General features: G+C 43.1%; 2 protein-coding genes across 2 annotated transcripts; one reads left to right on the top strand and one right to left on the bottom strand.

Moving 5' to 3' along the window:
* The first annotated feature begins 1,235 nt into the window (after nucleotides 1-1,235).
* Nucleotides 1,236-9,367, top strand: LOC136051361 (uncharacterized). The gene is made up of 4 exons (XM_065740768.1): nucleotides 1,236-1,421; nucleotides 5,846-6,289; nucleotides 8,476-8,616; nucleotides 9,264-9,367. Exons 1-4 carry the CDS (start codon nucleotides 1,355-1,357, stop codon nucleotides 9,266-9,268), a joined length of 657 nt encoding a protein of 218 aa, XP_065596840.1. The 5' UTR covers nucleotides 1,236-1,354; the 3' UTR covers nucleotides 9,269-9,367.
* Nucleotides 9,368-10,415: 1,048 nt separating this feature from the next.
* Nucleotides 10,416-21,689, bottom strand: LOC136051360 (phospholipase A2-like). Its single transcript, XM_065740767.1, has 4 exons — nucleotides 21,622-21,689; nucleotides 17,657-17,822; nucleotides 12,759-12,865; nucleotides 10,416-10,627 (listed from the first exon to the last, which is right to left on the bottom strand). Exons 1-4 carry the CDS (start codon nucleotides 21,659-21,661, stop codon nucleotides 10,425-10,427), a joined length of 516 nt encoding a protein of 171 aa, XP_065596839.1. The 5' UTR covers nucleotides 21,662-21,689; the 3' UTR covers nucleotides 10,416-10,424.
* Nucleotides 21,690-25,319: the final 3,630 nt, after the last annotated feature.

Here is a 25,319-nt window from a genome sequence, read left to right as displayed (position 1 = left end):
TTCTGGATCTTCTCACTCTCCCAACCCATTTAAAGCAGAGAAGAAATACTTGCTTCTGGGTTCTTCAGCTGTACCCCTCTACATCCTCCCTTGCTTTTGTTGATACAGGTGTATCATATTAAAGTTAGATATTGTTCCTCCTGATGTTGTTTGGTCAGCAAATTTTTGCAAGTCTGATGCTGAATTTCTCAAAACACTTCTTAGGGGCCATCCACATGCAAAGATGCAAATAAAATAATTTATCAGAATAATTTTCATGAAAGCCATAGCATTGGGGCAGTTTTCCTCATGGTGTGGTAGGATCTTTTAGTCAGTTTTTTTGTTTGTTTGTTTGGGGAGGTTTTTTGGTCATTTTTGCTTCTACATAGTAAGAAAAGCAGAAATCCTAATGGCTCTCTTAGCAGAAACGTGCAGTGTGTGTGTTTTGATTGGTGTGGAACTGAGTTTTTAATGGATATTCAAGTACAGTTCCATTATCTGAAGAGTCCTAAAGATAAACAAGATCATCAGATGAGTGTGCTTTTGAACAGGTGCACTGTGAGAGGTGACAGCCAGCTAACTCGAGTGGCATATGCTTCATACAGCTGCAGTGCTGCTGGCCAGGCTGAGTGTTGCAGGTGTGGCTTTAGGACTGCTGGCACACTTCCCACACAGTAGTGTTGTGTATTTGCCTTTCTGCAAGCTCAGATTTCCACTTTCAGAGTACAGCAGGTAGTTTTGGATGCGGATAGGCCAATCGTTTTACCAGTATTCTCTTCCATCTGGTGGCATGGAAAAGCTTTGCTTAAATAGAGTTGACTCAACTTTTTGATAGTAAGGATTTTTTCTGCACTGGAAAAAAAAGTGCTTTGGATAACACATTAAACATGTGAGAATGCATATAGCCACAATAACACTAAATCCCCATAACTTTCAATCATGATGAATAAGGTTGCTTATTTTTCAGCTGCTCAGGAAATCAAACCAATTGCTCTCTTACTCACCTCTGCTGCAAAGGAGTTCAGCCAGAGATGTCCTTTTGAATATCCGAATATTCAGTAAGCCCAAACTTCTGGTTATATGACACCAAAGCAATTAAAAACAAACAAAAAGATCATCTTCCCACTGCTCTCTGAACATTTTCGGCATCTTATCCAGGACAGATGAGAACAGCCCCCAGGAAGTCATTGTTGTGACTTCAGACATGGCTGTCATCCAGGCAGCAGGCAGAGAGCCGTGGTAACTTTAGTAAGTGTGACATTCACTGGGCAGAATGTGAGGTTCTGTTGCAACAATATACACATATTTTTTTGCCCGCACCACCCATGCTTCTTTTTTGCCTACACTGCTAGCGTGGTAATATATTTCAGCAGCTATGAGCCAGCACATTGGGAAGCTCTATGGATCTGCGGTGTCTTTGTTCCTTTTCTTCCTACTGGTGGGTGAGTACTAAAATGCCTTCTTTCATTAGAAGAAATATAGTTTATTCCTAGAGTTCGGCTTGGAAGATTCTCATCCTTTTTTTTTTTTTTTTCCAAAAGTCACTCTCCTCTGAGGGCTCCCTCAGGATGCAGGAAATCTATATCCACTGTTGAGCTCTGCATTAAAAGATGTTTCTCTTTACACATATTTGCTTTTTAGTTAATATGTGTTTACATGAATATGTGTCTGAATTTTACCCCAGGGTAGAACTCTTTCTGGAAATCTTTCCACAAGGAGTATGTTTCCCTGTCTGTTTCAAGAAGAAAGGTTGCAAATCATCATTGTTAGAAGTTTCATTTCTATTCTATTTTTCTGATATATTAGCAACCAGTTGTCTTCACAAGGTAGTTACTCACATCCATCTTCATATTGTGAAGATCAATCTTAGTGCAGGGCAAAAGTCATATAAATTGAGATAAGCTATGAGCAGTCATTGATCGTTTCATCACAGGCAACTGGGAACTGGCTAAAGCTTCTAAAGCACTCATGGTACCAGCATAGTATGAAGTTGAGCTCTAGAGCCAACGAAACCACCCAAAATATGTTCATTCTAGGGAGTGAGGATTTTCATGTGATCTGGAAATGGAGTCTTATTTGCCCTTAGCAGACCTCTTCTCCATCTGTTGATCATGAACAAAGGAAAGGAGGCACAAGAAAGGTCATACAGTGCACTGACCTCCAGCCTCCATTTTGATTTCTTGATGCTGTTGGCAGCTGGCAAATGAAGCTTGCATGGCTGCACTGGTGTACTGCAGGGATCAAGTAGTAAGTCAGAATTTCCAGGACTAGAAGAGAGAATGGGTATATTTTATTCACTTATTCTGTAACTCTACCTCTTCTCACCAGGCTTTGCGCAGTTGCAGCCAAGATATGGCCCTACATGGGAAAGTATGAACCTGTGGACTGTGTAAAGGGTAGGCTGGCAGATTAGCAGGTGCCCTGGTGTGACTGGAAAATATGGAGCACATTGTTACATTACAGGAAGTTCCAGAGAGCTTCCACCCCTTAGGTTGAAAACTGGCCATGAACTAATGACTTTGTATTCCATTGACCTATTAGATCATCAAATCATTTTTCAAGGATCATTCATGCCATAGGTACTCTGCCTAGCTTAAGTGCTTTCACCAAAAAACCTTGCATTCCCCTGCATGAGGGACTGAGCCCTACAACCCACTTGACAGGAGACCCACACATCATTCTGCTAATGAAGTAACCAACTTAAAAAGAGCTTTGAAGCAGACTCAATGAAGCATTTGGCTTCAGTATACTGCCAGATGCCAATATGATAAAGGCATTGTGTATTTAAATAACAGTGACCTAGTGTGCTCCTGATTTGCAACCTTACAAAATCAAAAGAAATGGAAGAAAGGTAGAAAAATGGAGGCTGTGCTGTGACCTTCCTTTTGAACCCCCCACCCCCCCAGAGCTGGAACTAAATGATAGAGCTTCCTCCTTTTGCATTTTGATTGTCCTAAATAAGCTGTAGGTTACCTGATATTTATTGTATCAAAGATGGGGGGTAACACAGATGAAAAGGTCAGTTCTTTCATAACACACAGTGTAAATAAAACTCAAGAAGAATAGAGGCAACATCAAAGTACATTTTTTCCTGGTATGGTTATGATCTCTTCGGCACTAGCTCTAACTGGACAGGGAATATCTGGGCCTCAGATTACTCTGAATAGTTCCAGTGGGTTCATGGGTAAGATAATGTATGGACATGAGGATAATATTTCATCCAGTTTTTTTAATAAGGGCTACTTGTTTTAAGGGACTCAGAACTACGTTAGTATTTGGGTTCCTGGTTCTCAGGCTGCCAATTGCCACTGATCAGTGATACAGTTATTAGGCCAAAATTTCAATTTTGACTTAAAAGCATGAATCGCCATACATCCCTGAAGTGTTTTCTCAGGATGTCTGTTTCTTCTACTTGTACAAGTTGCTCAGGCAGGTGTGCAGGTGATACCCTCCTTTGGGATTATGCCCTTCTAGCACACCGTGTCTGTCATACTGTGAGGTGAGTCAGGCTGAGGCGTCAGCTGGTCCTATCCCTTTTTCCCTTATCTGTTTGCAATGAACCTGAACACTGGGAATCTGATTAAACTTAATTATTTGCCTTCCAACCACTCAGGAATTTGATGATGTAGTGCTTTCATCTCTCTTCTCCCTCATGTTTGTGCTTCGATCAACATCACTGCCTGGAACTGAAACCCATTCCTGACCAGAGTGTGGTGGAAACTGTTATCATCTTGCAAAATTGTTCTGTTCCAGAAAATTGTCTTTTTTTTTTTTTTTAATTCTTGGCCTCATGGTGTGATGTTTGCTCACACAGCATACCGTCTATGTGGGCACCTCCTGTGAGCCATTCCAGAGGAGCAGAAACATCACGTGCGATGCTGTCAGCAGACTTCTTAGCCAACTTGTATTTTCTGTATTTCTCTATCAGTGAACTAACTGGTATCCAACCACTGTGAATGCTGTATGTCATCCTTTTATAAGGCACGTAGAACAACAAGGCCCTGCCTTCTGATGGAAATTGTCAGTCCTGCTGTATGATTATACAGGTCATAAATGACAATAGCTATGAATACCACTGTAATTTCCTGCCCAGGCATGCCTGAAAGAGCCATTCAAGCAGTTCTCAAACCTATGGCCAGTGGAGTTGGTTTTCCATTGCCTTGAGACATTTGTCACTGAGGTACAGAGACTATTGTCATTGAGAAGCCCTAGCAGGCCCAGATAATAGCATTTCATGCCATTTTTATGGCAGTGAACAACTCAAGATTTTGGGGAATCCAGACCTTCAGCTGGAATGGTTTGCAGTCATCAAGTGGGCACTGACTTCTGTAAAGCAAACAAGACAACAGAAACAACTTTTTCCAAAAACTGATTTGCATTTTTTCCTGGCTAATGCTGTCAGTTTATTTTTAAGAGTTTGTTTTCCCCTCTTTTTGTTCCAGCTCAGGATTTGAGACAGTAACTATTTGTCTCATCTTCTCAGTCCAGGCTTGGTTCCAGAAATGAGATCCACTTGCATTGCTCTTAGCTCGAGCTTGCCTGATACTATGATTAGCAGTTGTGTGAAAGAAAGCAGCTTTAAATCTCTATTATTGGCATATCATATGTATTTTTATAACAAAGAGCAGCAGGATAAAGTGATCCCTTTACAGAGAATAGACGTCAGCCAGTGACAGGAGTCCTCTTAATTAAAAATATGATAAAAAAGGCAGTGTCTTCATGTGTGTCATCTGTGTGTTTCAGGATGTTAGCTGTCAAAATGGAGCTGGCTATTTCATGCAGTGAGTGTTTTCACAACAACTCAAAACCTGTATGTTGAAACCAACGTGTTGAAACTCACAGCAGCTCTAAGTTGTTGAATAATAGTTATTGAAAGTAGGCTCCCCAGGCAGAATGGCTTAACTAACTTTCTGCTAGGCAAACAAACAGTCAAATCCCATCTTTGTACTTTCCTGCTCCATTTGTAGAATAGATGTATAATACACTTCAGTCAGCAGCTCTCACCACCTCCCTTGGCTCGCCAGGTCATCTCCTCCCTTTCATTCTCTTTCTGACATTACGTTTCTTTATTCTCATAAAGGCACCTCAGCAAGGACTTTATTTTTAGACATGCTCAGAGCCTGCTGAATTCTTAGTTTTGACCCCTTTGAAAATCAGGTCTTCGCTTCAAATTGGTTAAACTTCATCTTTAGGAATTACTGTGTTATAAAATCTTTGTGTCTTGTGAGAAAAGCTTATAACCATTCTAGAAAAGCTCATTCACACCATTATTTTCAGCATCAATACCTGCAGCATACTAAGATGCCATCCTAAAGATTGCTGATAGCATCTATTGGGAGTTCAGTCCCTGGCAAAGGAGTTTTCTTCCTGTGGTCCCAAGATTTCCTGTCCTGAAACCAGAAGTGCGTGGTGAAACCCCTAAGAACTTCATGTTATATTTTGGGATGCAGAGATTCAGACACACACACGTTCACTGTACTTGTCAGAATAGAACTGCCTGTGTGTAAGGGTATATACAGTTCTCCCTGTGACTTGAAAAGAGTTGAGATCCTGAGACTTTTAGAAGTGAAAAGGGAGAGGTTAATATTTCAGGCCAAAATGTGTCTGAATGAGCTAACTTTCATCCAAAGCCATTGGACAATGACAGTAATCTTCCCAAGTATGGAAGGGAATGAGGATCATTCATATCTGCACACATGAACATAATCTAAGCAGGAACCAGGGAAAAGGAACCCTATTGCCATAACAGTGACTACCTTCAGGTCCTAATTCCAGGAACTATTCCTTACCATGGTCACAGGCCAGGAACAAACAGTTGTTATCCTATCGCCCTCAACCCTCTTCTTTCTTCTCTTTTCTGGTGCAGATGTTGGTGCTAGTGGTGGAAACACAAGCGAAGAGAATGCAGCTGTATCTCACAGGAGTACCCAGGCTCCACTGCTGACAACACCTGAGCCATGGCAAGTTTTCGTGACTCAAACACCAGCCAAGGAAAAAGCCAAAGAGGGTGAAACTGTGGTGTTAAATTGCCACTTTAACAGCCCACAACATACTTCCCTGACTGGCCTGACAGTGAGGTGGTACAAAGAAGATGAAAAGGGACAGACAGATGTGCTAGAAAACAACACGACCATGTTGCTGAATAACTCGAGGGTTTTCATGAGTGGAGACTTGTCCCAAGGGGATGTCTCCCTGGTGATCCTCAATGTGACGACCAGTGACCACGGAATCTATTTTTGTGAGGTTACACTTCCGGATGGGAAGGCGATGACAGGAGATGGGACAAAGCTGAGGATCAGGAGGGCTCTAGGTAATATTTGATGTTATTTGTATATTCTCTTTTCTCCCTCTTCCTCCTCCAGAACTGGTCTACACACTTACAGAAAGAATGAAACTAGCTTGCTTGGCTTCTAGAAGATATAGCCTAGTGTCATGGAATGAACCCATATAGTTGCATTTCTCACTATTTCTGTCAGGCTAGCTAATTTTGATTGGCTTGCTCCTAGAAACAATCAGGCAGGTATTACTGTAACAAGGATCACTTACAAGTAAAAAGGGAAGAAATAGCTCTGTCGCTACAATTAGTGAGCACTAAGAACAAAACTGCCAGAAAAGTTCTCTTGTGCACACATCTCGGTTTGGCAGAACCCCTCAGAGTGGCTGGTATCAAGATATCACCTTGGGGAACAGCTCCAAAGTCTTCTTTTTTGACATTATTTCTCTCCAACCCACTAATCTGCATATTCATTCCTTAACTCTGGATGACATAAGTAATCCCATAGTGAAGCACAAGGATCATATTGTATCAGTTCTGCTTAACTTCAGTTCCATTAAAATCGAAGTAGCATTAAAACTGCCATGCTATGTTTTCTTAGCATTACAAATGTACACTAGGCATATTAAGTCTGGAGATAACTTCTTTTGCTTTTACCAGTCAGAAATGTCAAAGCAGCTTTCCTTTTCATATAGGCCAAACAGATTTCAGTCCCAACAAGTCAACACATCAGAATGCTTATTATTTCATTATCTAACTAACAAAAAGCATATATTGCAAGTGCCATTTCCCCACTTATTTATTGTTAAAGCTTCTAACTCACTGAGATTCACTAGGCCTTTGCCCTTTTGAGCTTTAATTCTTCCCTTACTAATTTTTACATAACTATTCAATTTAAAACATGACTTTAACAAGGCAAGCTATGTACAAGGACCTGGCCATGTATCTTATTAGGTCTTCCACTGACTTGATCTCATATTCTCTGTACTGCATGTTACTATTGCAGTGTCTGGCCAATATAACTGACTTTCTGTGTTCCCAAGAAGATAAAACGCATCATTTCCATGCTATACCTAAATTAAAGGGACAAGAGTACATATAATTCAGAAATAAATGAGTTGTGCCACAAATCAAGACTGCCCCCGGCCTTACCTAAAATGAAAAGGAGAAATTAATGACAATTCTCCATTATGTGAAGCAAAGGACATATATTTTGAAGTGAATAAAGTAATGGTTCTACAACAGCTTCACCGCCCTTCCAATGAACGAGCAGCCACAAAAATGAATTTCAACTACAGGACACCTCTCTGACTCTTGCTTCCAAACTCTTTGCTTCTTTCTCTCAGTCTTGCCCATGCAACTTGGTGGTAGTTGTCCGGAGTAATTAAGTGCTGATTAAAACTGATGAAATATTTCAAGATCTGTCATGTAGTCAATACATTAGCAACACTATCCAATTTTTTCTAGTGAAGCTTAAATGCAACTAGTTTGAGGTATGTCATGACCACCTGATTGTATTCTAACTGTAGATGAAGCTGAAAGGCTTTAAATTATTCTCCTTCCTGGATGAGTCACCTGGCACAATGACCACCACAAGGCAGTCACTTAAAATCTGATCATTGCAGTCTTCTGTGCCATCACCCAGACACTTCTCTTTCTACAAATACACTCTTCCTCTAGCAGACTCTCCACCACGGGGCAGGCACTCCCCACTGTGCATTCCATAATCCTTGTCCAAGTCCACTCTAGTGTGCTCACCTAATCAAAGGCTCTTCCCAAATCATCCTTCAGTTTGAACAAATAACAAAGGCAGAATTCCAATGTGCTTTTACCTCAAAGAAAATGGGATAATTCTGTCCTCACCATGAAACAGTCCCAAAGAGCAGCAAAGCAAAGAAAGGACTGTAGTGGAGCTCTGCCCACCTGGTGCTGTTCCATACTTGCCTTTTAAGGGAGACTGTCCTATCACTAATTCCCCAGAAAGCATAGCAGCTTCCTACAAAGGAATGAAAAAAAAAAAAAAAGACCCAAAAACTACAACTTCAAAGTAGAATATTTTCTCTCACATGTAGAAGCCAACTATTTCATGTCAACAAGACATCAGTGTAATCACTATCATAGTAAGTAGATTTCCTGTGGACAATGCAGACAGTGTGCTAGCTGCAGTGCATGCACTTGCCTGAAAGACACCTTACCTTGCTCTGCCTTTCCTTTTCCCTCAGGCTTGTTTGGTATAGAAGAGTCTATTGGAACAATCATTGGTGTTGTGGCAGCTGGTATTGGTGGCCTAGGAGTTCTGATTATCATTTTAACGCCGCAGCTAAGGAGATGCGTCCTCTGCATGAAACAAGGCTCTCACCAAGGTACGGAGCACAAAACTAAATCTGGCATCACTTGCTAGAAAGTCACTTGTTTCCAAAGATGCCCTTTTTTTTAAACTTAGGTAGGAATTAGCCATTTACTTACTGCTAGTCAGAGTTGACCTGAGGAGAGGTTGGTGTACCCCAAAGTGTACCTGTGTTTTCCAGTTCTGTCATCTGCTCTGATAATAGTAAGCTGACACCAAAGGCTAGATTTCAAAACAAGTTTAGTTCCCCTTTTGTGCAGCTCAAGATGCGGTTTGCATTTCAGAACGAGCTCAGCTCACTGGTAACTCTGCTAAACAGGAATCTTGAAAAACTCATTTTTATTTTCTCTTTTCCCAACACCAAAAATTTTACTCAACCCGCTGAAAACAAACCAAACCAAGCCACAAAAAGCAGGCAGGGCTGCACTCCTTCCTCACTGGAGCGCTGCCGCCCTCTGATGGCCATTTTGGAGGAGACGGGGACACAGGCACGGCCAGGAGCTCAGCTCCCTCACCCCGGCCTCACGGAGCACAGCACAGTGTCATCCCTTTGCAGAAACGCCGAGCGAACAGAGTTCACAACACACTGCCAGACTGCCTTGGGAGAGTTTGCTGCGCTGTACTAACCTGGTATCACTGCTCTTTCCTTTTCTTCTTACTCAGCATAGCTCGACCTGCAGAGCTACGGGGAAAACTGGAAGATGTGAAGGCTAAACACAGAATAATTTGTGATGCTCTGTAAGCCAAAAAGGAGGTTCTAAATGTAATAAAAGCTTTTGCCTCACTACATGCTGTCCTTGGCATTTTCAGTATGTTTATTTTCCTACAGCCTTGACAGCCACAGTGGCATATTCAACAGCTTCCTGCTGTGAAAAGCAAAACAACCTTTTTAAAAGGAATTTGTACTGTTATCTGCTGAGGGCCTACTCAATCTGGCCACCTATCTCTTCATCTGGACTCTGACAAGATACCTCAGATCTCTCCCTATAATTACATATTATCTCAGAGGTACTCCAATCTTGCCAGCAGTGCTTCAAAACAAACATAAGGAAGGCTTTCATCTGCTAACACCTGCACAGGGGCATCCCTGTTTACTTGCCCAGAATGTGTGACTTCCGGGCTGTTCCCATCTCCCTGGGAAATTTCCCATCTTGGTGTAGAGGCTTTTGTCCTGTTGGCTTGCTCCACCTACAGTTCTGCAACAAAGAGGCAAAAAAGGACCACTTGAATGCTGCCTCAGGCTAAAAAGTGGGGTTTAGTCTTACCTTTCCAAGCAGGAAACACAGTGCTCATATATAAACCTTAAGAAAAAGATATGCAATGCTTGCTTGACATAAATAATGTTCTCTACAGCCTCAGTCTCCTGATGTGACAGTAATTGATCTCCTAGAGGTCATTGGCAGGGACTGTGCCAGTAACTGCGCAGCAGAGCTGCACATCAATGACTGAAGCATGTGTGGCATGTGAGGAGCATGCTCTTTTTCACAGTGTTGATGTTCCTCCTGGTGAAAGTCCGAACCCACGCTGGCCTTGCACCAGAAATGTCCCAGCAAGACTCTGCTTACCTTTTCATAGAAAACCATAGAACCATACAGTCGTTTTAGTTGGATGGGTCCTTTAAATGTCACCCAGTCCAACTCCCTTGCAATGAATAGGGACACCTACAGCTAGGTGGGGTTGCTCAGTGCTCTAGAATTTTATTAGAGTCGGATTTTATTCTTCCTTCAGAAGTTGGAAGAGGCGTGTATTTTACCCTGTTCATCCTTCCCATAAATCTTGACCTAACAGAAATTCTCTCATGCTATTGAAAAGAGAGGTAAAATTTTATTCCAGTGTGTTTAGATTCAAAGGATTAGAAGAAAGTTCCTTTGACCCTTCATATCTGAAATGGCAGGTGGGGTGAGTCTGCCCGCATAGGAAGTCTGGCCAGAGGATGAACTGTGGGTTGTAAGGGGCTGCTCCCCAACACTTTGCTGCCTCTTGGTCACACAGGCAAACCATCTTTTCACATCGGTCTGTCAGGTTATCTGCAAAAGAAAATGAATGAGGGATGAGAGGTTCTGTATTGGAACAACAGTTGTAAGGGTGAGCAAGGCTCAAATAGGGAGCACAGGTCGTGGGAGGAGGCAGAGGAACCGATAAACTCAGCAGCACTCTGACTTGTTTGAGTCAACATCTACAGAAGCTGATTTGAATCATATATATGAAGCTATATAACCCTACTAGCATGAGTAGAAAAAAGACCACAGGGAACACAGAAGCAACTAGTTCAGGCAGCTGCATTGCAAATGTCTGATTTTCATTTAACAAATCCCATCCCACCTATGAGTATCTTAAAGCCATTAAGCTAATATTAGCTAGAAGCACAGTGCCTTGTTTATTTTAAGCTGGTCCTATAGATTATCTAACACCTTCCCAAAACTGTGCTAGGCAAAGTTTAAGTGCAATCTCATGCCAATGTGCACAGGCTTTGCTCCAAAACCAACTCTAATAAATAGAAATCTTTCCAGATTTCGCTGGATCAACACTGTATCTGGTAAATAAGGAGGAGCCCTATTTCTTAAGCTTTTCTGAGGGGAATCGTGTCTACAGTTGAAGTGTTTTAATGGTCCCATTCACAAGGACTCAGCAGTATGTCCATTTCTTAATTAGCTACCAGTACTTTCTGGTTTTCTCTCTGCCCTGTGTTTCTCAGGGTTTTCCTGTGCCATGCCAATCACTGTCAGCCTAATGTCTGTATGGGATCTTGGCTTGACAGCCAATTCTGAGCACAGTGTTTTTTCCTGAGCACATCCCACAGCTTTTTTTTAATATTCTGGCTATATACTGTATGGAATTCAGCTATGTGTGTTGGCTTGTCTGGACTGAAATATATGGGTTTGCATTTATTTTTTTTTCCATTGCACAAACAAAACTGCATAGCGGTAGCAAAAGATGTAGAGAAGTTCCAGGCAAAATGAGTTTCTGTTTAATTTACCTGAAAATATCTTTGTTTAGGATACAGAGCCAAGCCACAGGCATTTAATTTCCTCTTGCATAGCGTGGACAGTGAAAGTAATTCTGCTTGTAATTTCTCTAGATATCATTCCTCAAGGTCCAGCGAATGTGCCTCAAAATCTAACACTTCATCTGTTTAGTTTGAATGGAATAAGATGTCATGTAATACCTTCACACCTTAGTGAAACCTGCTGTAGCCTGGGGTAGGAAATGTCCCTTCAGAGCACATTTGCATTGTTCCTCTCCATGGTGGATGTAAGAGAAAGTGAAGCTTGCTGATTATTCAGGGAGAACAGTTGCCGGTTGCCAGTGGGGCTTTGCCTGGACATCACTTAAGGAATATATGGCATTTGTTTAACTAACACTTTCGAGGCAGGTTGGAACAAGTGCTGCCCATTGTTACAGAACAGCATTGCATGTCTCATCTGTTTGATGGTAAGCTTTACATCTGCAAGCACGATCATGCGCTCACATCGAAAACAAATAGTTACATATTGAAATAGCTAGCAGAAAATATCAGTTAGCTATGAAAATACAGAATGGATAAATCAGAGGGAGACCAGTTATGTCCACCAAAATATTCTTTAGCCAGAATTTCATTTAATAGGTTGCTGGGAAAGGATCTACTGTGAATGTCTTGTGCCACATCCTCTGTTTGCTGGCAGATTTTCAGTTGCTTGGAAATGCTGGGGATTGTACTAGAAGAATATGATCTTCTAGCAAGGTAAAAATAATCTAGTTTTCAAGCAAGTAGCTTTGATGGCATGGGGACAGGTTTCACTCACACGTTCCTTTTCAAACTTTCAAAGAGCTATACAAAAGATTTTACCATAAGGGACTTTTGGAAGACTTTGAAATAGAAGTGACAAATTCTAAGATTCAAATCATCTGGTGCATGTCAAAACAAACTGGTGTGAACCACTGATGGGCTGCGACTGTGCAATTCAAGACCTCCTTGACTGGTACCAGCTGTAGAGCTGAGCAAGCCTACACACACTGTATGTGCCTGTGGCACTTGAAATCACTCAACTCTGAAAGCCTTAAAATTCCCACTGGAGGCACCGCTGAGGCACACAAGGCTTTTGTGTTAGCCTGTGCTTCTGTGGGGGAAGGAGGGAATGGTGAGAAGGAAGCAACCAACGCAGGCTGCTGTGTTCTTACCGCACCGCACAGCGTTGTGCTCGCACACCCACCGGTAGTGCTGTGCCTTTGGGCTGCAGCCCTCTTTCTCGGCCTTGTCGTAGCAGCAGTCATGCCTGTGGCAGCACCTTAGGGAGAACAAAAGGCAGTTTTGGTTTGGGGATCCTGCATGCTTTGCTCACAGGTGTTTTTGTGCACTGAAAGACTCCTCCACTCACCCACTGCTAATTACAGAACCGTCAGTAAATGGACAAATGGAGTTTTGTGGCATTTCTGTGAAAGCTCATGTGGTTTGGGAGAATATTAATGCCATATATGCCCCCGTAACAACCATGTTTCTCCTTTCTCTAAGATTTTGCCTTCAGAAAACCGGGTGTGGACGATTCCCAGGTCATGGTAATCTGTCTGAATGAATGCGAGATGTGTGACCACGTCTCACCAGCTGAGGGCTGAGTGTGGCTAGCTCGGCTGTTGTCTTTACCACAGACTACTCAGTAAGAAAATTTGCTCTGTCAAGTGCTTCAGAATGCACAGGAAAACTTCATCCCCCTTGAATTTTATTCCAGTAGCTTAGTGAAAGATTCAGCAACTGAAGAAGTTCTGTGATAGATAACAAAGTTATATAGCTCACAGATAGCTCAAAGGCTGGAGCAGGGAGGAGTGATCTCCTGTTTCCAGAAGCTGTCCCATGGGCACACTATGGAAAAACCACTCTAATAACTGGGAGGTGTTGAAGTAGGCTGGTCTTAGCAGGAGACAAGGGACAAGAAGGATTTTAGAGAAGCTCCTAAGTCCTAAGATGAAAACCTCTTCAAGACATCGGTGAGCCAGCCAAAAGAGAGCAGAGCTGCCCATAGGCTACCAAATCCACCTGAAGACCTTGCTTGTTACCTTCAAGGCCTGAGGCCAACATACCTGAAAGCAATGCACTCAGAGGTCCACCATTATAGCCCTCTGGAAAAACAAAACAATCCTGAAAGAAGAATAAAGCTCCCTGTACAGAAAGTGGGACTTCTCAAGGGAATCACTGAGAGCTGTCAGTACAGGTTAGCTGAGATCCCAGGAACATCACACACTTCATCACCCTCTACTTTAGAAACATTTTTCCCTTTCAGAAGCTGGACATGTGGGGTGGTAGGCTTTGTGAAGTGATAAAGACAAGAAAAGAACTGAAGTGCAAAAGAGAAAATCCACTACCAATATGTATTCTAATAAAATCACTGCAACTAGGTCAGGTAAAATCATGAAAGAAACAAAAGAGTCAGACCAGTCAGATCAAACTCAGCTTTTGTGTAAACCCTGTGCTTATACACATGCTGAATTTAAGCTGCCATGCTTTCCCTACTGTCTGACATCAATTTCATCCCACCTATGAGTCTGTAAACTAAACACTATTTTCTTTCTTTTCAGTTTGCAAAGACAAAATCAGCATGATGACTTGACCATGCTACTCACTGCACTGTGAAACCTAAAAATCTAAGTTAGCAGCAGCAGACTAATGTCTACCTCTGTGCTATCTTCTCAACTTCAGAATAGGAATCAACCTTATTGGACATTAATATCTACAAGTTTTCCCATGAGAAGTGACAACAATTTCTGTAGTTCAGCAGGTGAGCTTATTCAGACCAATTCTGTTTGGCATGATGGCAATAACAAGCTATTGTTCTTCGTTGCTCCAGGAGCACCTCGCTCCTGGGCTTTTCTGGGAGATGATGGAAGTGAAAGGGCAAAGGAGAGAAGAATTCACAGCTTTCTTTAGTCCAAGGGAATGGAATTGCTCTTCAGGGACAGCCAGAAGGAATAAACAGGAAAAAAATTACAGTGAGAGATACATCTTTGAGACAAGATCTGGTAGGAGGTGGAAGACAGTCTGTAAATCAGGCAGACGACCAAAGGAGCACAGAAGGTGAGTGTCAGCTCGCTGTGAGAGCCAACTGCTCCTTAGCTCTCTTAGTGAAGTCAGGGCAGTTACACGAATTCTACAGGGCCACAGGAGCTGGAGCACAATTCTGCTTCCATAAACACTGTTTCATTCTGCAGCAGGGTGATGTCAACACAAAGAGCAAATACTTCAGTTCATGGTTTAGGTGCTTTTTTAAAAAGAGCATAAAGGAATGAAGGACGAGGAAACCTATCATCCTTTTGCCATCTTCAGATGTCTGTTCTCTCTGGAAATGCCTTTTCCTGCACCTGAGTCAGAATGTGGTGTTGAACTCTTAATAGCCTGCTAATGCTCAGTCAGACTAGTGCAAACAGTGCCAGCCAACAGCATGGCAGAGCACTGGTCAACAACTATAAATAACAAATACAACTGGGTTCATCTAGTTAACAAACAACTAATTCATCATCTGGTGGGACCAGGTAGCCTTAGTGGCCACAGACAACTCTACTGGCCCAGTCTGACCCCTGCAGCGAGCACCACTGTCTTTAAGGGAAGAATCTGTCACATCGTGTTTGTCATGTAAACAGCTCTGCCACCCCATGGTGCTTTAACCCAGAAACAGAGAGGAAATCTCTGAGAGTTTGCCACAACTTACATGAGCCACATATACCACCCCGCCCCCTCATGTCATCAGTGCTTTCAGGGAGATTCTGAGCTCTTTTGGGTCCTGCTCGACAAAATGGATTCTGCCTAAGTACCCTTGCTTGGGGTTTCGACCCAAGCAGAAGGGTGGTACATTTTTCATGCCATGCACTAAATCCTATGTGCTACATTTTTAGGAGAAAAAAATAAGGCCACAAGCCCAGGGAAATGGAGATGCTATGGCAGCACTCCTTTCAGTTGTGGCACAGCAATACAAGGACCAGAACTGGGAAGGAGAGACAAATCTATCAACATTACAGAAAGAGATACCATCATGGCTTGAAGAGACTATGGAACAAAAGGAAAAAGGTAATTAATGGCAACATCACATAGTCAGAGTGTGGAATAAACCTTGTAAAACCATTACCCACTCAACAGCACCATTTTTTTTCCCCTCTCCATGACAGAGGGATGCTGAAAGCACACTAGCCCTGTCTAGACAGATGGACCGAATTACTCACAAGGCAATCACTCCTATGTTTATTACTGAGACTCTTAAAACAGATGTATCAAGGAGGTGAGTCATTTCCAAGAGTATGTGTCCTTCAAGGCCTGTAGCTTTGCCATTCCACATCTTTCTTCTCTAGAATTGTAAATATGGAAAATAATGTGGTCACTGTAACTGGCATGGGATACTCAGCCACAATGGTTTTTACAGTATCAGAATATTCTTCTAACAAACACAGCCTGGAAACATTTAGAACTAAATGTAGTGTGTCATTGCTGATTCCTCCTAGCTAAGAATCAAACTGAAAAAAATATTTCTTGCTTTCACAACCAAGTATTACAGCTATGCAACAGTAATGAATGCTCTTAAAGGATCAAGCTTCCTAAATACCAAACTCTGTGGTATTTAGAGGCATTTCCATTTGCAGAGTTACCATTTTCTACCATTAGGATAAAATCCACATCCCATTGAAATCAAAGCACAGCAGAAACATCCACTAATGAACACCTGATCAGATGTTACTCTATCTTTTTTAGGAGTGCTGAGCACTTGCATCTCTCAGAGACACCTAAACCTGGTATCAGTGAATGACTGTAGAAAACCGATTCTCAGTGACTCCATTTGGGCCATCCAGAAATGAGGCATTCCAATTAGTGGAGTCATATTTGACATGTTGATTGTAAGAGTCATGATGGTAAGAGATTATAAAGGTGAACAAAAGTGATGAATATGTTTACAGACACAGCTGTAGATGGTTACAAGCGTATCAAAAGGTACTACTGAACATTAATAGAAATCTCTAGGCCTGAAACCTATGACACATGATAACCAGCTACTTGGGTGTTTTTTTTTTTCTGACTGATGTTGACTGTTTGATAGATAACACCTACAACCAAAAGCTGTGAAAAAAAATGGCTTTGGGAGGGAAACTTTCCACTGCATTAATGAAGGGAGATGCATTAACCTAAATGGCTCCTTGCTCCTTTATGCCCAGAGAGGAGCTGGTCATTAGACTGGGCATCTTCTCTTCCTTTTTTTATTTTATTTTTTTTTCTTTCCTTTTTCTGTCCTATCACTTCCAGAGTCAGAGTTTAATTTGGTAGAAATATGCTATGTCTGCAGGAGCTGGGTACCCTGGAAAGCTTGGCCAGTTTCCTTTCCAGTGAGCTATGCACTGCCTTCCCTTCTGAGAAAAGCAACTCTCGTGTGTGGATAACACCTTGCTGACTGCAGATAAATGCAGACAGACTTGTGTGTTCTGCCTTTGAGGTTTTAAACCAGATAAGATTGCACATAAAAGACTCAGAGCACACAAAAGTCCGTCACATTAAAAATCTACATGTACGCTAACTGCAAAGTACAAGAAGCCTTTCATTGCAACATCTCATTGATTCTTGGAAATAAAAAGCATAGCATCTAGCAAGGAAAAGAGGAAACACCACCACGTTCTAGCCTGTTGTTTTTCTTGCTTGATTTGCTTTAAACGAGCAGATGATGAAGACAACAGGTTTGAGTACTCCTTGCAAAGCTCTAGATACCTCCAGGGAGTGACCTGTAATATTCCCACCACTGCCATTTTCAGGATGAGGTGAAATGATCATCCAAACCTCTTAATCACTCCTACCTCTTCAGGCAGTGCTTACTTTCTATGAATAAGAGGTACTATTTAATGAGCTTATATCCTAGTTCCTTCCTCGCCCTCCACCCACATAGTACAAGGTCCCAGGAGCTCTGCTATCATCCAGGAGTTGGCAAAGCCCTCATTCAAACACCAGGTGGTACACGGCTCCTCACTCACTGTTGACTAATGCTAAGTTCCTTCGGTAGTGAGCTCTTGGAAGCATAGATCTGCACTGCCTTTGGACACACATATAAGGTTCTTCTTACCAGTCTGTTTTATCTTTAGGCCAGCCTCGTCCTCCCAGTCCACAGTAACATCCATAGCCAATATATGCCAAGGGAGACCGTCCTGTGCCACATGATATAGCTCCTGCCAATTCAATGATTCCTCGCGTGTGAAGTGAATGGGATTTTCCCAGGGCACCTTTCCATACTGCAAAGACAGGACACAGTTTCACACAAGGATTAAACATGTAATATGCTGGTTTTCTTAAAAACTTTACAGGGAGATTTTTGAGCATGACCAGTCATTTGGATGCAGCCTTGACAATCTAAGTAGCCATTATGTTCACCCTGCAAGGGGATGAATACACGAACATACTCCACATAGGCAGCTCAGATTAAGCCAGTCTTCCTTGCTCTGCTGCACCGGTGTGTGACTGTAGCTAGATTGCATCTAGAGCTACCTTGCAATTTGAAGCTGCACACCCAGATTTGCACATTATAGAGTCTGAGCTGTTCATCTTGGCTGGGGTTATGCAAGCACCATGCAGAGTCAAACTGGGGTTCACTGCACCCCAGAGTGCCCAACCTGGCAGTGTACATTGGCTGAGTTGGGGTCCTAGGTGTGGTATGAAGCAGCAGAGAACCAGCAAGCTGCCTGACTGCACCCAGACTCCACAGAAAAAAAAGGGTTTCTCTGTTGCCTAACATGCCTTATATTATTCATGCTTTTCCTAGTGTTTAGGATATTTTAACTTTTCTCCAGATCATATGGAGCTGACAGTACTACTAATTCTCATCCAGGAACAGCTGCAAGTTCTCAGGCCTGTAAGGCATACTTTTGTCCAAAGTGGGGTGCCTAAGGTAGCTAGGATGTGTGGATAAAGGCCATCCTCTGGGCATTTTTAAGTGCTGGTGACGTGTACGCCTGCTTCTGTTATTGCAATCCACTTAAGTCGTAATGCCAGGTTGGCTGCATGAATATGAAAAAAAAAAAGAAAGAAAAATGAGAAAAAAAAACAAGAAGTTCTTTGTTAGCTGAAGTTCAGGCAGCCATCTAAGCCGGCCTGGAGCTTTTTGAGTTACAGGTCTCTCAAATAATATTGTGATTTCAAATGTTTAATTTTTTTTTTTTTTTTTTTTTTTTTTTGAGGAACCACTGATTCCATTGCAGGAACTGTTACAGAAACAGAGAATATATTCCCCTAACACATAAATCACTTTGAAGCTTGATAGGAGCTTTGATGCTTATCATGTTAACAATGGCAACAGACAGCAGTGATTACCTCCTAGGCTCACAGTGTACCTTGGGCTTTACCAGCACGCACCACAAACCATCCCCATTAAGGCTGAGATACTGCTGGCACCAAACCTCTTGGAGGGGCTGCCAGGCTCCCCAGCAAATCCCCACTGCCCCCCAGCCATTGGATGGCCTGAGCAGAGGATGGGGCTCACAGCAGCTCGGGGCATGAGGGAGCTCACAGCACAGAGCAGGGCTTTGCCCCTGTGCTTGACCTCTTCATAGTGCTGTGCAAACACAGGCTAATTAATCCCCTAAACCACCCAGAGACTCTGTACTATTATTAAAACTGTTACTTTCCTTTTAAAACCCAGCCATCTAATCCCCCCCTCTTGGGCCTCTCCCCTCTTGTGCTCCAGCTCACTTCCTGGGCTCAATCCAAACCCCTCCAAAGGCAATGTGGGTCTGTCCCCATTACTGTCAATCTGCCCGTTTGTTCCTCTCTGCTAACAGTGGGCTTGCAGCTGTGTCCCCAGTGCTTCCTGTCACCATTTTACCCCTGCAGTTGGCTGCAGCCAGCTCAGGAGGGAGAAAAGCCCCCATCTCAGGCCTTCACACAGCCTCCTTATGATTCCCAGCACACTCCTCAGGGATTAAATGCACATTCCTGAAAAAGTAACAGCTCCCCTCACCTGAACACTACTCGAGTGTTCAGGTTTTGTGCTAAAAACACATTAGACCCATGTTGTTTGAAAGTAAAGTGGTGACTTGTGCAAACAGTGGATGCTTCACAGTCATCAGCAGGCTGCAGGTCTGCCACAGGTAATGCCATCAGAACTGCTGAACTGCTCTGAATTTCAGGCAAAAAATACACTTCTACTACCTGCGTTGGCCTGCAGACCTAAAAATGTTCCAACAGAAACAGAAACGCCTTTGTAGGCGTTCAACCTCCTGAGAAGGGACTTGGTTTATTTTTTAGCCATCTTTCCTGACCTATTAAGGCAGGACCTCTGGACTCGGTCTGGGAACAGAGGCTGGTTTAAGGTAACCATGCCTAACCCAGAAGAAAGGCCATTCTTCTTTTGGGGATATCTCTGAGGATCAACGAACTGTAATTACAGCACAGAGCTAGTTATGAAAGCAGAGGAAAGGACCCAGAGGGAATCGAGTCCAAAAGAAACGCCTCAGGCTTTGCACTCTGTGAGAGTTCGACATTATTCAGATATCCAGGCAGCATCTAATGTTTCTGTTTCATCCTTTGAAAGCTGGGTGGGCTTTGAGCTGGCAGTGAGCTACTCTAGCTGACAGTTGGCCCTAGCAAGCACATTTCACTGTCCAAGTGTTCAGCTAATAACTGGACCAAGAACCAAAACTGCGTCTTCTGTGCTGGGCAGCTAAGCCAATGTGTGGAAGCTTTGAAAGAGTCCAAGTCTCCCAGAAGCCTGAACTCAGCCACATCACCCATTAAAGTATGGCCTACAACTATACAGCTAATGGGGAGCCTCAGCAGAAAGCATACCTGTGAGGAAGCAAGTGGAGATGAATCTGACAACTTAAACCTGCTATTTCCTTTTGAGACAAGCAGCCTTTGTTGTAGATTAAGGCAGTGTTTTGGCTTTTATTTTAAAACAGTGCTACAGGTGTAGCCCACTGAGGACAAGAAAGTAGACATAACAATCTCAAAGTGGGGAAATTCTAGTTTGCCAAGCACAGGAAAGCGTAAACAGTTGATCTCAGATATGCAAAGAATGAGTGAGAAAGAAACAATTTCGCCACAAGTATGGCAAACATACAATGATGCACTGATGTCAAAAAGAATGGATGAGAAAGTGTCCTATAAATCACCTTTCTGTTCATTAAGGCATAATTGCATATTAAAATATTATGCCTATTTTTACAGAGATGAGATGAAAGTGGGACAGTGGCTATTCCTTCCCAAATCTACAGCCTTCCACCCTGTAATACACATGCCCAGTGAAGCCGAAATACAATAACCAACTAGATACTGTAAAGAAAAACAGGGTTTTTAAGCAGCTAGGTATAAATAACCTGACTTCCATTCAAGGTGTGCTTGCTTTGCAAAGGGTAGCCAGGCACATAATTCTGTGCAGAATTAAAATAGAGACCTCTGTGTGAATTCTGACTGTGTGTGTTAATGAGCATGAACTCCAACAGGGATAACATGGGTAGAAAAACAAACAATTTAGTGTCACGTGTGCAGGGGCTTTATGTTAGCAGACATTCACTGCTATTCTTAAAGGATTTTTTTTTTCTTTTTGAGCTTTGTATGACGTGAAGGCCAGGTTGGATGGGGCCCTGCACAGCCTGAGCTGGTGGGCAGCAGCCCTGCCCGCAGCAGGGGATTGAAACTGGATGGTCTTTGAGGTCCCTTCCAACCCAACCATGCTGTGGTTCTATGGAAACTGCTCACTCCACAGATGCTGGTGTAAAAAGAAGGTACTTCAGGAAAGAAACACCAGCACCAGCAACTTCGTAGCAGAAAGCTATCCCTTAAAGAAAGCCATCTCTGTTTCTGCAGCACCAGCTGCTGAAACCGCCCTGGAAACAAAACAGGCACACAGCTGACTTACACAGTCCCTCACTACCAAATTGAAGAGAAAAAAAGAAAAGCCAAAACACCAAAAACCAGCGCTCGTTACTCACTTGGCCGAATGGTACGGGAGAAGCAGGCAAAGCTGACGGCAAGGGGAGAAGCTGCCCAGGGTGGGGGCTGTGTGGGGACGGGATGGAGCGAGGACGCGGCACTCACCTGCCTGCAGCAGCAGCAGCAGCAGCAGCCGCCAGCCCATGGGCAGAGCTCCCAGTGCCGGTACGCTGCCGTCCGTGTGCCGGCGTCCAGCAGCTAAGTACTGCCAAGCGAACGGAGATGTGGGTGTGTTCAACAGCCCTCCGGTTCCAGGGTTTTTATGTATACACATCTGCACGCGTAAGTCTGTAAGAGAGGAACACTCCCTCCTGCGACTCGCCTCAGCCCCGGCCCTCCCCAAAGTATTCCCGGCTGCCTGCCGCTGGCTCCGGGAGGAGCTGGCATCCCCCAGGCAGCCCCGGCATTAAGCTGTGTTCCTTCTCTAAGCTGTTTGCTTACTGACCCTGGTTAACCTCTGAGTGGCTTCGGAAAAGGGATACTTAGCGCTGCCCTGCCTGCGGCTCGGGCTTTTCTGCTTCAGCGTCCACCTGGCAAGGATTCTCCTTCTATAGATCGTTCTTTCAGATTTTAAATATATATATATTTATATTTTAAGACAGACCGATGACTTTCACATTTAAGAGAGACGAAACTATAAACATCTAACAGAACAAAATCCTGTTAGATGCAAATATCTAATTATAAACTGACCAACACAGCTAATTCTGGGCTACTCCAGATGGAAAAATACCCACAACTGCTGCACCTATTACTGCACCTGACCAATACCAACTAATTCCCTGAACACTCCCCAGTTTGCAGGTCCCAGCCACAGCCAGTGGTTAGGAGCAGGTCCCTGGGGCTGGAATATAGTGAGTTCATGCCAGTCTGATTGAAGAAGTGGTGGCTGCAGCATGCAGGAGAGGGAGAGGAGAAAAAGGCTGTCGGCCTGTCCCTGATGCACCCCTTGCTGGCATTCACTGTGGTAAAGTTGTGCCTCCCTGCTTAATGGCATGCCTCTAAATGTTTTCTTGCTAACATTGGCATTTGAATCATAGATCAGTGGCTAACTGGGCTTCCAACCAATTGCTGAGTGCAGTCTGGCTGCAACAGCGAGCTTTGTAGGGCAAGTTTCCAGGACACCGTTACACATTGGGTGCCTAATGTGACATAAGATCACAGAGCCAGGCAAAGTAAGCTCAGTGACAGAGCTACAGGGCTCCGGCTTCAACAATCGCATGGTTGTTCTTCACTCAGAGCTCAGATGGGTGAATACATTCAATCCTACAGTGACTGTGAGCCTGAAGTCCCCAACCCTCCACTACATCTGCCATGGGTGATGTGCTTGCACCAGGAAAGGGAGGAAAGCCATAGGAGTACGACACCCAGCCACATGGTCACATACAGCCTCACAGGGCCCAGAAGGAGCTGTGCAGCTTATCTCTCTTTCCTTGGGAATTCCCTCGACTAATTAGACTGAAGAGGCAACTTGAAATCCTAGTCGAGTTGCTGCTGGCTAATATTTAACCTTACAGTTAAATAAGGAAGGAGGATGTTGGAGGGTTGGTGTCCTTACTCCTAGGGCTTTACAGATGCAGACCATCAAAGTGCAAACAAAGTGAGAATCTTTAAAGAACCACGTGGGGCTGGTCTGAATAAGGCAGCCAATAGAGCAAGTTCAAGTGGCAAACACCTAAGAAGTCCCCATCTTCAAAATCCCCATCAGGGATTTTGTCACATTCTTCATTGGATTATCAGGGTTCCTAAGTCAGAAGATGATCTATAAACTGCACAGTGCCTAAAGGAGAAGAATACAGCTTGAATGCCATATCTTGTCCTGGTATCTTGGGGACTCCTTGTCTACGTGGTCTGTTGTTTGGTTTGTGCTCTACCTTCAGTCTGCAACACAAAGTTGACTTTCTAAACAAGGAAATCAGAGACCAGAACAGGAAGTAGCCAACACTCACTTGTGAAAGTAGTTGTGCACACCCCAAGGGGAGCTCCACTGAGCCGCTGGCAGGAAAAACAGCTCCAAGATACAGACAGTAACCTGCTGCTTAACTCTGATGGACTGTCCATCTCTATAAACAATCTACAAAGCCAGTCTGAGTACTCAAACCATCTACTCTAGGGCTTGGATATATCTGAGTCATTCAAGTTTGAAACCTACACCTAACATTTTTATTCCAAAGACTTCCTGAATTACAAACCCGATCAAAAAAGCATTACAAATGTTCAGATCACAATTTCATTCTATTCTGAACTTTCTCATATTCCCCTCCTCTGGAAACATTATCAATTCTCCCCAGCTCAGAAATATAAATAAAACAAAATAAAGAAATACAGACTCCTTTATTTGCCATGTCTGAAGGATGTTAGGGAGGGATGCCCAAATTTAAACTTAAAATGGAAAGCAGAATTAAGGCATTGTTTCCTTATGACTACTTCATATGGCAGACTAGTTGAGTTCGTTATCTGTGCAATTATTGATTGCTATTGCCAAAGTTAATTAACATATTAATGAATAGTATTAAATTAAGTGCTAAATGTGGTCTCACTATGCTATGGTAAGTGCACTGGGAGCATTAGGGCATTTTTATAATTGTTTAGGGAAAGTAAATGAATTCATTTATTACACTCCCTTCGCTTGCATTTTGTATGTTACCTCGCTTGAGCCTCGCCAGTAGCAGCAGGTAGCATGTGAGGGTACTGGGTATCATCTCAACAAACTGAGCTATACAGTCAGATCACCATTTCTCCAAAATTGCATAAAGAATAAATTCACTATGAGCCTCAGGTGATTTGCTTGGGTTAATTAGTCTACACACTCTGGGGACTGTTCAGATGAAATAACTCTATGAGTAGAAAACAGAATCCCCTTGGTTTGCACCACAAAAGCAGATGGCCCTCCATCTCCTCTTGGGTGCAGGGATGAAACTATTGTATGCTCTTGAGCTTCCTGTTATTAGAAATGATGATTAGGGAAGAAAAAATTCTAAGAACTACACAAGATTTAATGATGCATTTTACTTTCTGGACGCCTACACAGCATATTGTAGGATCTTCACTCAATTTTCCCCTTGAGCAACAGCCCTTTACTCAAGGAGAAATGGAAAAGCTCATAGATAACCAAAGCTGTATGTTAGAAAGATGAAATACCCAGCCACTTCTGTGGGTGTCAGCACCAATGGCAAAGAGAGGTCTCTACAAAGGTTTGTGGTGGCCACAGTGTGGCTCACGCTAGAAAATAATGGAAAGAACAGAAATAACAGAATTCCAGAGTGATCCAGCCTCAGCCTGACGTGTCACTTGACAAAGGACAAAAACAAAAATAACTGGCATAAGGAACGTGAACCAGTGACAGTTGGACACTTCAGATAACAAACTAAAAATATAAATGAAATAACAGAAATGAAATAACAGAAACAAATAGGCTGCAGAGCAAACCAGTGATGTTCCAACACTTCAGTTGAAAAAGTAAGAAAATAGTGGAAATGAAAAAATGGAAATAACAGAAATCATAGAAACCTTAGAGTTGGAAGGGACCTCTGAAGGCCGTCTAGTCCAACTGCCCTGCAGTGAACAGTTTTGCCCAGGGCCTTATCCAGCCTTGCCTACTACTGACTGACATGTCAGTCATCCTTTTTACCCATCGTATAAAGGAGTGTGATATTAACTTTTTTCAGTCACCAGGATCTTCACCTGACTGCTATGACTTTTCAAAGTGTCCTCAGTCCTCGTGATCAACTGCTTTGGAGTCGGCACAGCCGGAGCTGCAGTGGCGGATTGAGGTACAGGGTGGGTTTTCGGGAGGTTCCAGT

Source organism: Cyrtonyx montezumae, unplaced genomic scaffold (genome assembly GCF_038088225.1).
Source record: "Cyrtonyx montezumae isolate F1298 unplaced genomic scaffold, pur_monq_1.0 scaffold_3, whole genome shotgun sequence".
NCBI classification, from domain to species: domain Eukaryota; kingdom Metazoa; phylum Chordata; class Aves; order Galliformes; family Odontophoridae; genus Cyrtonyx; species Cyrtonyx montezumae.
Note: the sequence above shows the minus strand (reverse complement) of the source record. Positions and strands in the feature narration are given on the sequence as shown.

What these genes read in the sequence shown, in the direction of transcription:
- LOC136051360 (XM_065740767.1), bottom strand. Translation starts at nt 21,661, where the DNA reads ATGGGCTGGCGGCTGCTGCTGCTGCTGCTGCTGCAGGCAG. An exon ending in GCTGCTGCTGCTGCAGGCAG is followed by an intron (nt 17,823 to 21,621) that starts GTGAGTGCCGCG and finishes CTGTCTTTGCAG; the next exon opens with TATGGAAAGGTGCCCTGGGA. An exon ending in GCACAACGCTGTGCGGTGCG is followed by an intron (nt 10,628 to 12,758) that starts GTAAGAACACAG and finishes TTTCTTTTGCAG; the next exon opens with ATAACCTGACAGACCGATGT.
- LOC136051361 (XM_065740768.1), top strand. Translation starts at nt 1,355, where the DNA reads ATGAGCCAGCACATTGGGAAGCTCTATGGATCTGCGGTGTCTTTGTTC. An exon ending in CCTTTTCTTCCTACTGGTGG is followed by an intron (nt 1,422 to 5,845) that starts GTGAGTACTAAA and finishes TTTCTGGTGCAG; the next exon opens with ATGTTGGTGCTAGTGGTGGA. An exon ending in GAGGATCAGGAGGGCTCTAG is followed by an intron (nt 6,290 to 8,475) that starts GTAATATTTGAT and finishes CTTTTCCCTCAG; the next exon opens with GCTTGTTTGGTATAGAAGAG.